The 12,506-nt window shown below is 30.3% G+C and overlaps 1 protein-coding gene across 1 annotated transcript in view; it reads right to left on the minus strand.

Moving 5' to 3' along the window:
- The window catches only part of LOC116779663 (GTPase-activating Rap/Ran-GAP domain-like protein 3), a 33,618-nt gene extending 23,680 nt beyond the window's left edge, over positions 1–9,938 (minus strand). Inside the window, exon 1 of the mRNA XM_032674067.2 lies at positions 9,825–9,938. Coding sequence (XP_032529958.2) covers positions 9,825–9,938 — 114 coding nt within the window. The remainder of the gene's footprint in view (positions 1–9,824) is intronic.
- Between the last annotated feature and the right edge of the window lie 2,568 nt (positions 9,939–12,506).

The following is a 12,506-nucleotide window of genomic DNA, read 5'->3' on the forward strand; positions in this document are numbered from 1 at the left end:
TCTAAATTCCACAAATCATACAATTTATAAAGTCTAAATCTTATAATATATGTAAATTTCATGCTTTTCCATTATTGTAAGAGTGAATAGTATGATGTTCTTTATTGACTAGTGATTGGAATTATTAATGGGAGGGACAAACCGTTATGTAAATTAAACAGGGGATAAATCTAATGATGTCCCACATAGGGCATGTTTAGTCGTTGATAGATCCTCGAGATAAAGATTTTTATTATAGTCGTTATAAGACTCATGAAACCAGTATATTATCGCTAAGCTTTAAGAACTTTTGCCGTTAAGTAGTCCATTCTATACGGATATTAAACGTTTATATAAAGCTATGTGGGTTACTCCGTTGCAAACTTCAAGACTATTAGAAATTCCTGGATGTGATCCAGATTAATAAAGTTTGCCCAAAATATAAGCTGTTTCCTGAAATCGAAAATAGTGACATTTTGATTTTGTAAATGTTACATAGTTTATATCTCAGTGAATGTTTTCAACTTCATAGCATTCGACATAGTACTTGTGTACACAACTTAATTTATAAACTTTACAAATTTACGACCAAATAAGTGCCATTTGATTACTTTCTTTGTTATAATATTTGAACTTAAACAAAAAAATATAAATGGGAGTATTTTACTATTTAAGTACAAAAGTATTTTCGAACGACCCTTATACTTAATGAAAACAGCAACAAGAGATTTTTTTTATAGAAATTTTCTTCTTATTAAAAGACGGTGTCTCACCTGACGTTGGAGTTATTAAATTTTTCAGGAGTTTTAACATGATTTTAAGAATAACGACTGATATACATGTTTCAGTCAGTGTCATTAAAATGATTTAAGTAACGGGAACCTGGTAGTAATAATTTTTTGTCATATTTCGTTCGATTTTTAATTTAGTCCTATAAGTTTCAGATATTGTGAAACCTGTACTATGGTAAAAAACGTTGCTGAGAGGTCGAGCTAACTAAGCTGATAAGGCTTATCGGGTACATAAAAACAAATGTATGTCCACAATACGCTAATAAATACAGCTCAAGAAGAATGTTTAAGAATAAACGATTGTCTAACAAGTGATTAATTCTCTAGTGATCTTTGTTTGTCTTACTTTTTGTTTTTATTTAGGTAAAATATGAAGTCAATTTAAATGTATGTATTAGTGATAAGATGTCGTGAGCATCCAATTCGTGCTGAAGCCATATACTTTATGACTTTATATACTATTGTTTGAGGTCATATATATATATGCATTTTAAAATAATCAAAGTTCTCATAGAAAAACCATCTCTCCTATGATTTATTCCATTCTAGTTTCAATACCTTTTTTACTGTTACAGGACCCAGTAGAACCTTTTTTCAAATTACATATAATACTTTCCTATAAAAAACATACTTTAATACCATACTTGAGTCGTAAAAATGTGACCCTGAATTAAAAAGAATTTGTTTAGTCCAATACCATATTACCTATTTGCAATTTCTTTAAAGCCATAAAATTTTAAGTAAATAATAACTCAGTGCGTGCTACGATTAATAAAAAGGTTTTAAAAATCTTATGACAATATAATCATTTATTAAGGAGAATATTGCAAACTGCGTTCTTCATATAGCCCTGTGGTTGGACTCTGGTCAGTTTTGTCAACAATTAATTTTACATTTATTCAAGACTTAAAGTGATGTTTCTTCAAGGTCGTTGGGGTTGTGGCATATCAGGTCGTTTTATTTGCCTCAATATTAGTGAAGTGATACCTGGGAAATCCACCATACTTGACAGGAACCATCTTGGCTACAGGTACACCCTTGAAGGTGAGTTGAAGGTTGAGTTGAAGTTTGCAAAATCTAGTATGATTTAATTTTTTCTACAAAATTTGTTGTATAAAATGATAATGTTTTTAATTGTTTGATATTTCATAGATTAATTATTTATGTTCGAATGTCTTGGTAGAACACACTTTATAAGAATGTTCAGGCTGGTTCGACGATGATGTAACTTCAAGCATTTCTGACTTATCTGCTAAATATATGATTGGTCATACATTAAGTTTTTGTATGAAATTCCATCGTTCGTATCATGTATGATATAAGGTTTGCTATAAAAAATGTTAAATATTTTTTATTCAATATTTATAAGAGCACATTATGGTTTATATGTTTAAGAAAAACCATTAGTAAAATTACTATCGGCAATAATTTATTTTCAGGCAGATCAATATTGACGTTCCATTAAATTAATTTATTATTTTATAGAACAGATTTTCCTTATGGGCTATTATAATCAAAAATACATTTTTTTTACTCACAGTTTCGATGCGAGTAATATTAAATATTGTTTTGAAATAGTTCTTTTAAATAAATAAATTATTACTGATGATCCAACGATGTGTTGCTTACAAATAAAACCTAACGCACTCGAAAGTTAATTACTATCTAGATTGCTGGCTACCAACGTATCCAATTTTACACTTAAACAATTTTAAAACGTTTTAAAATATATAGCGAGATATTTATTTATAAAAAAAATTATATATATGAAGCAAATGTCTAAATAACTATTCAGAATGTTAAAGACCGAAGTTTAAAACCGAACTCTTCGTGAACTAACTGTTTTTTAACACGATAAAATGAGTATCATGAAAGCTATCACAAAGTAGGTTATTGCTGTGAACTGTATAACTTGTGGCTTACTAACCTTTTGGTGAAATATTCAGTAAAATAAAATATTTCAAACTAAAAGTTACACTCAACTACGCGATCTATTGGTTACGAACTGTAGCAAAAACTTTGTATTAAGGACCTCCTAACATCAAACTGCTCGGTAAGTAATTACCGAATCATAAGTGAAGGAATGTTACATGTATGTAGTTTTTGTTACTGCTTCATAATTATTCCTTATTTGTTAACAAAATTACTTTTTCTAGTAGAATCTGGAGAAACTTATGAAGTAGGGATTATGTGTATATAGATATTAATCGAATTACTGGTTATCTTCTGGTCAAAGAAATGTCAGAAGCCATTTCTTTGTCTGATCCTGACGTTTGTAGTAAGAGATCAAAGAAAAGTTTTGTTTATTATGTCTTTGCTATATATCCATTTATTGTTTAGTTATCTCAAACAATAAATTCGTTTCTTATATTGTCGTTTGGGTAATCTTAGTTGATAAATGCCCGCATTTTGTAGAATAAGAACCTATTGCGCATTACGCAATAACTTTTTAAAATTATATAGATGTACTTATTGTATATAGGTACTTTGCGGATAGCCATATTGAAACACCGTAGTCGTAAAAAGGCTAATTGCTTAATTAGTGAATATATCAATCGTCGGGGGCACACCTCAGACAATACATCACAGACACACGGACATTAATGTGTTGACAATCAATCACGGCTCACTGGCAACGATCATTATATTAAAATAGGTTAATCGAGCTTACATTGTGTGCTCTAGCCGATATTATTTATAGCATCTTTAATTATTATTTCATTTTTATTCACGTATTATTTTGATAACTGATAAAGAATAATTCGATCGATATTTTATTGCTATAATATAATGCTAAAATTTAAATGATTTATGTATAAATTTGACTTTCTTTTAATCAGGTTAAAAAATTAAAAAAAAATCTTTTCTTAAATTTTGGGACAGAAAACGGTTGTGTTATATAACGACCCGCAAAGCTGCCGATAATTGCCGGCTGTATTCGTCCGTGTATTCGCGGTTACAATATGTACCGACATCTAACGATGTGGCTGGGTCACCATTACCCATATCAATAGGGGGGATTCGATTTTCAAACACGCTGTAAATAAATAATTAAGTTCAATTTATTGAAGAACCTCATTTATAGGAGTGTAGGTCAATGCCATTATTTGGATACGAGTTTCGATTCTGTTTCGATTACCGTTCAATGACAAATACAAATTTACTTAAGCCATGCTTTAACTGTTTGAAACAATACGCGGTTATCGTTTTGATAATACTTGTTCTTACTTATAGATTTGGCACAATAGTTGAGGCCATAACATATAAAACAATTTAAGACATTAAGTAAACATGCTTGCCTTGTAACCATTATAATCTAATCGTTGAGAAATATTGACTGTTTTACAATAAGACACTAAAGTCTCTGTTGAATTTAAAGTTCTTAGGAAAACTTCGATTTGTTTAAAGTTTAAGCTTTCAGTAATACAAAAATGTTATTTAGCCTCTAAGGAGTTTTAGTATATAATTGATTAAGACATAAAAATGCATATTTATGATTTTTAATTTGTTTTTTTTTTAAGACTATCATTTAAAACGTAATCAGTTCAGTGGCAATATGTGTTGATGTAGGACAATATTGGGCCGCTTGTGACAACAATAGTACGTTTAATTGGTCTCCTATGTACTGCTTTCATATTTGCATACATTAAAGGGAGTTCTGAAAATGTTTAATTCATCTATATGCATTAACCAAGAATGATTAGGATACCCAGAATTAGGGCTGACTACAAAGGTTGTATTATTTGAGAGAACATATCATTAATATTGATTTTATGACAAAGTTACAAAACTCTTATCTTTTCCATGTTATTGTTTGTGAAATTCTTTTATAAGTAATGATATAACATAATGAAGATTTATATATTTTCGGTTATAAAACATAAATTTGTCGCATACAATAATCTTGCAATTCTATCAAGTATAATATTTTTAAATGCATTGCAAACACGTTGTGATTCTTTAAATTGTTCAAATCAATATAAAAAATCTCGAACTGTAATAATCGACAAGGTCATTCTTGTTACTTTGATTATTTTCATCATAGCTGTATACATTTAAAAATTGAACTGAAAAACTAACTTCGTCGTTTTTTTTAAGGAAACTTTTCGCACCGATTAAGTATAGAAACTATAAACAAAGAAAGGCTTCTGTAATAAAAACATCGGTCATCGGTACCTGTATAAGCTTTGTAACATAGGAAATACGAATTTCATTCAATAATTATTCCCATAATTCATATAGCTTGTACATTACGTTCAGCAAAGATTAGCAGGTTTTTTACATATATGGCCCAATGATGTGCGGGGCTCGTTGCAAATGCTATTGCTATATTTTTTATTTATGAAGACCGAACAAAATATTGAAATGACACCCTTTTTGTACAATTTTAATATGCACACACATAGATGACTCTGTTGTTAAAAGAAATATGAATATGATTTGCTAAAAAAACTACGTTTTAAAAATATTGTTTTCGCATAACAAAAAAGAAAAAAGAAACAAACGTGATTCTGACAATACGAGTCTTAGCAAAAATACAAACTATTGACGTCTGCTGACCTTCTTCTAACGGCTTATTAGGTTGAAATTGTTCCCGTCACTTCGTTCGAAGGGTATTCGGAATAGGTAATTTCGTGGTTCTTTGAATTACTTTTAGGTAAATTGTTATTTTTAAACGGTTCGAATTAGATATTAAATGACAATTTTTTTTTAAGAAATCTACCTCGATGTATCAGTAAAAACCCACCTCAAATTGGGTCATCTGTTCCTGAGATTATTCCTGACACTACAAAAAAGAGACAAAAAAAATTTTACAATTCCTACAATATGAAACAATTCCTATAATATGAAACAATTCCTATAATATGAAACAATTCCTATAATATGAAACAATTCCTACAATATGAAACTCGACTACTTAATTAAAGATGAATAAAAGCAGGTGGTCATTTTGAGATTGGATCAAGTATCAACCATTTTTTAGCGATGTTTTATGAAATAATTTCATTTCATAATTGCGTTTTGGTTATGAATAAATAATGAAGATTTAAGTTAATAGACAAATCTGGTGTTCCGGCTTAGATATTGTTTTTTTTCCGGAACCCCAAAAATTATGAAGCTTGCAAGCTGGTAGATTTTACTTCATTAAAAATTTTTAATTATCACTCTTTGAGGAGCTTAAACTTTTAATAACTTGATAGACAAATCTGGCACGCAAAATAATAACTTTTTTTGTCGTCGATCACTTAATTGAAATTTGTTCCTTTTCTTTTTAAAAATATTTCAATATACGTATAGTCTAAAGATGTATTTGCAGATAATAACTTGAAGTTTGTTTACTTTTATGTGATTAATTAGCGTTAACGAGACCCTTCAACAAAAGCGAATGTCATTCATTACCTACGAAACTGTTTATATAAAATTATTTCATGTGACAGTTTCGTGTAATTGTAATATTTAATTTGATATCATTCTGATTGTTACGAACAAAGGATTCCTTGTTATTTAAGTATTTTCTTATTATTAATCTATTTACATTCATAAACATTAATATCAGCTCTCTGGTGGTATTTTAACAAATGATTTATTGTATGGATGCGTATAAACCCTGTAGCGAGTGTGCCAGATATAATCCGGGTTGGAATTTTACTGGGATGAAAGCTTTTGTCATTTACCAGCCCTTCAGTTGTTGCGGTTCAATAAATCATTTCAATGCGTTGTTCCATAACGTTTTGATAGGAAACAAACAAACAAAAACATTTTCACATTTTCTTATTTACAATTTGTAAATTGATGTGATGTATGAATAAAAATCGTGAATCATTTTTAAATAAATCGTATTAAACGTACTTTTATTTTTCAAATAACAATACAAATTTTTATTTTTACTTTTTTTTTATTAGAATAATTTTTCTGCTTAATTTGTTTCAATAACAATGAATATTTTTAGTAATAGAGAAAGATTTTTGATTTCGACGATATTTCAATCTTCAAAGGCAGGTAACATAATGTCTCTTTGCCGTTCCACTGTGTTGATTTATTTCCACTCCAAAACAGTCGTTTCAAATCTTATTAATTATGTATATAAAAACAGTAAATTGTTCATTCCAAATGATACCCGACATTTTTATGTAGAGAAAGGTTCTGGGTCACTTTAAGAAAGCATTACCTTTTTATTGTTATAAATTTGTCTAAACGCATGACACTAAAAATAAAATACTAACGAAGGTGACGATTAGCTTATTTTTTTTTACTTGTTAAGACTTTTTGTCTTTAATGTGTTTATAAAAACTAGCAACAAGCATACAGCCCTGCTTGCTGTTGAGTGGTCACCTTCCCCTGTCGAGATTTGTAACATAAAGGAAATTCCGTATTCGTTGCAGCTCTTGATTTAGAAGAAACATTTTGTTTCTTTCAGTTGAAACAGGTTAAGGAGATGTAGCTAACTACTGATCTAGAGATGAGAACAATAATCCATGTGTGAGCGTCAAGAGGCCCTGGATATGAGTATGCAAGTTTAACCGCCAACAATGACTTAAAAAGAAACTGGCGACCTTAGTGCATAATACAGATGAAAAAACTTTTTGCTTTATTTAAAGGTGATCCTAATCTATATTCTTGGAAGTTATAATATGTTTCTAACTACCTTCGGTACTAACGCTGGTTTACAAAATATTTAACCGAACGACCAAGATTAGTATTCGTAATCCGCTTCCAGCCACATTGGTCTTCGAGAACACAGAGTATTGGCAAATTTTATAATTTGATCTAAGATTTTCGCGAGTATTCATTTAAATGAAACTAGTATTATTCGGATTTACTACGCGGATTTTATTATTTAAAAACTACATAATCCCGATGTTTCGGTTACTTTGCAGCAACCGTGATCACGGGCAGACGAGATGTGAATGTCTGTCAGTTGGTCCTTGTTATTTATCATGTACCGCCATCGATTTCTTAATTTTCTGGCGTACCCCTCTGGATGCCGGCAGAATGCGCTCACGGTGTCTTGAGGTCCTGCGGTGTGGTTACGGACATGGGATTTTATATTATTAAGAACGGGGTCCCAGGTGTTTGATAGATTCCAGCCATCTTCTCTATTGAAATTGGGATGTTTTTTAATTTCAATAGCTTCGCGAATTCTTTAGCTTTCCTTGATATACTTGTCGTTAGGAATCCTGACAATACCTTGGGACATACTGTTTATAGGAAACCCACACATACGGACAGGTACCTCAATGGTAACTCACACCACTACCCTATCCACTTAGCTACCGTTGGCAAATCATTGTTACAGAGAGCCCAACACCTTTGTGATGCTGACCACCTAGAGCCACCCACAGTTGAACGACAACCTGCGATACTAATATATGTGAAGGGAGTTACTGACAGAATAGGCAACATTTTGAAGAAAGTTTCCATTAAAACTATTTACAAACCACATAAGAAAGTGAGCCAATTCTTGAGACCAATCAAGAGTAACATTCCTTTGCAACAAGCGAGTGTATACAAACTCGATTGTGACTGTGACTTGTCATACATTGGACAGACGAAGAGGAGCATCGGTACAAGGGTTAAAGAACACATCTCAGACATCAAAAACAGGCGCGCGTCGAAGTCAGCAGTGTGTGAACACACAATGGACAAACCAGGCCACTACATTCGGTTTGATAAACCTCAAATCCTCGCTCGGGAAGACAAGTATATACCGAGATTAATTCGCGAGGCTATTGAAATTAAAAAACATCCCAATTTCAATAGAAAAGATGGCTGGAATCTATGAAACACCTGGGACCCCGTTCTTAAAAATATAAAATCCTATGTTCGTAACCACACCGCAGGACCTCAAGACACCGTGAGCGCATTCCGCCGGCATCCAGAGCGGTACGCCAGAAAATTAAGAAATCGATGGCGGTAGATGATAAATAACAAGGACCAACTGACAGACATTCACACCTCGCCTGCCCGTGATCACGGTTGCTGCAAAGTAACCGAAACATCGGGATTATGTAGTTTTTAAATAATAAAATCCGCGTAGTAAATCCGAATAATACTAGTTTCATTTAAATTTTATAATTATTTTATTGGCGGCTATAGTACATTCAAAGGTGCTTGAGCTATTTCATGATATCCCTCTGAACTCTGGTGCGATATACAATTTATTATCTGAGGATGGGAGAGGGTATTCAGATCTTTTACATTACAAACGAAATGCAGCAAAAACCTGTAGTTCACATTGACATACTTTGAGAGGATTGTACTTTCAAAGGCAAGTCGGAAGTTATAAAAACATAATTCAATACAGTAGATTTCGTCTCTAAAACCTCTTCTCTTTACCAAATATTATAAAATTAGTACTGTCTTCAGTTAAACAGTGTCTAAAACATAATATTTTTTGCTTAGAGAACTAAGTATTCCAATAGTTTGAATTTCTTCGCTCTAATTGTATATTAAGGTTTTTCTGAGTTTTGTCTCATATCATTTTGTTGTTCCTATTATATATTTTTTATATATTTACCGAATGGTTTCCTTTACAAAAAAGTACTGATAACATAGCTTTCCTTTTTAGAGAAAATTGCATTGCCCTTTCCTAGTTGTGTAATTCAATAAGTGTATTACATTGCCTTATTGATCCTAATACTTCGTCGTTGTTTCTAAAAACACCTTCATGAGATTTACTTCTTGTGTTTATAAAATTTGTGTAAAATAAACAAATTATTAATGTCATTTTAATATTATTAACTTTATCGAACACTTGCAATCAAAACTTTCAAACGTCACTCATTAAAAATTTATAAATGTAACTGTGAACTGCGAGTTGTAGACGAAATATTAACAAAAATACTAGTATCATTATTAAAATTTAAAATATTGTTCACTTTAATTTTAATACTACATAAAAAATAAAGTATGTTTTCTGTAACTTAAACAATATTATTTTTTGTGAGCAAATTGATATTACACTTCAATATGACTTTAAAACACTTTAGATCTGACGCTGAGAACACGTTTCAGATATAAAGGAAACCTTGAGAGATGATATGAAGGGCTTACCTGTTCCACGGAGCCATACTGTCTGCGAGAGAAGACGCCGCGTCGTGAGATGAGTTCACTCGCTGAAGAGCTGGGGACAATAACAAGAGCACTCTTAATGTGTTTATAAACCATCTCTCAATATTACAAGATACGGACGGACCTACGACCTCTATTGTTTTATATTACAGTATTTTTTATAACTAACATATATTTTCTTTATTGTTTTTTCAATTATTATTTAATTATTTTAACATTTTCGTATTGCTAGATTTATCGACTGAAATTTTAGACAATCATTTCGTAATTTTAATAAATTTTTTGTGGCCTCATAACGCGGGAACTACGTGTTACTGAATGTGAGCATAAAACCGTAAATACCACAGGCCTTTCAACCAAGTACATATCAGATAAATAGGTTCTAAAACATCAGAAATAAACCATATCTAATAATACTAATTAGTTATACACGAAAACAGTGTATCTAAAAGAAATATAATATAATTTTTATTTACTTTTGTATGTGAAATTTATTTTTAGGATTTTTTTCTATTAACATAACATAATGGTAATAAACCGTCTACAACATTAATCAAACGTAGACTCCATAAAACACATACGTACTTAAGGTCTATCATGGCGACAAAGTAAAGTGTAGAATACATTGTAACTTCATTTCGTCATAAAGTTCCATCGTTAACATTTTAGGAGCGAATGTAATCAACATATATATTCAAAAGGTGAGAGGATGAAGGTTATTGCTCATACGTCTATTAAGATGAAATCAAAACGTAAATATTGTTAACGCTCTGACAAATTTTTGCGAATTAATGTTGTTATAAAAAAAAATATATATAAATATTCTGGATTACTTTTTCTTTTAGGATAAATCCAATATGAAATTTTAATCATTAAATCATTTTTATCATATAAATGTCATCAATGGGCTTAAAATCTAAGGATAATTATTAACTTTTATTGAACTTACTGTATTGCTTTGAATATATCTATATTTTACTTTGCTTGTCATTCTATGATGGCCAACAAAGTTATTTATTTAGGGTCTTTATTATATTTTATATATAATACAGATATAACGAAAGCTAAACATAACCAGAATAATATTTTTAAATATTATATTTAATTAAATAAAAATCTTAACAGGCCCTGTTTCTTATAGAATAATAATATTTAATTAAGGTTAAATACTAAATTAATTAAGAATTAATAATAGTTTAAATATATTTCTAAAGGAAAATTATAATAATTATATGATAATTTCTTAAATTATAATTAGTATCAATAAATAAACAACTTACTATGAATTGGTAGTGTAACAAAACGACAAATTTCTACGCTGAAATTTATACATAATTTTGAACATTAAAAGTACTGCAACATATTTAGTTAGATGGCATAATTTATTGTACTTAAATAAAAAAAAATCTAAAAACACGTAGGTTTTTTTAAATCGTCATCACTTTCAGTTACATAATTTGCATGTAAAGTGATTATAACATATCGCAATTCATTGTTTGTTATCAAATTTCACGTAAAAAGAATATATTTACATTAAACAATTTATATGCAAGTAAAAAACATACAGAAACATAACACCACAAAGAGAAATTTCAAATAATGATATTAAAGATTTTCACGTGTATTCGTTTAAATACAACTCAGATATATATTTTCATCTGATCACGGTTACAGAAAGGGAATCGAAACGTTGGGAGCACCAATTTTAAAAATTGTATAAAAAAAAACACCTACAATACCGGAAATCTTATCTTAGTTTTATATAAATAAATTTTAAATGTTTCTGTAGATAGGTTTGAGGTAAATATAGGAAAGTGGTTCTAACTATTGACGTGTAACATCTGACAAAACCTATAGCAGAAATATAAACAAGTTGTTCAAACTGGAGCTGAACCTTGAACCAGCACGCTGAAAAGGTCGATAATTTTAATTGTGCTGCTATCGCCCGTACCATCAACAGACTTGGAGCCAATTTATACATACGCTGTACCCAGGTGTCACTTCAAAAACGATGAAGGTATTACAGTCAATAAATAGTATTTTGACTAGAAAATAACGGTTTTTGATTGGTACTTTAATTTTATATTACTTACATGATGCAAATTGCATGATACTTCATTTGAAATTTCGGCAGTGAGAATTGAGAATAGTTTTTCTTTTGATATTAAAATTGCTTACTTGAAGTGAATTTTAAGAAACCTATTTCGTGAGTATTTTTAAGTACGGTCCCCAGCGACCTTTTTGAGGATGGTTTTGAGATATCGCTTACCGAGCCCCTCAGTCACGACGGAGCTCTTGACGCTACTCAAATCCAATATGGACGACACTCAAAATGTTCGACTTTTGTAGGTACGTAACAAGTTTTCCGTGAAATCTCAATTTATGTATACTAACTATCAACGTATATCAACGTAAATGTGATTTTTAAATTTCTTATATATTTTCCTTTTAATCAAAATTAATTATATAGTGCGTGGAATACATGAACTAGGCATCAACAAAAAGCAACAGGCAATTTTTTTAATAGTGTAGTGAAAAAGTGCACTTTTAAATATAAAAAAATATTTTTCTTATCAAGTCGGCTTTGTACCTTGATTTGGTTACGATTTAAGCTAACTATAATAACAATAATTTATTTGACATTGATAAATTTTAAAATTGTAT

Source organism: Danaus plexippus (assembly GCF_018135715.1).
Source record: "Danaus plexippus chromosome 3 unlocalized genomic scaffold, MEX_DaPlex mxdp_34, whole genome shotgun sequence".
NCBI lineage: Eukaryota > Metazoa > Arthropoda > Insecta > Lepidoptera > Nymphalidae > Danaus > Danaus plexippus.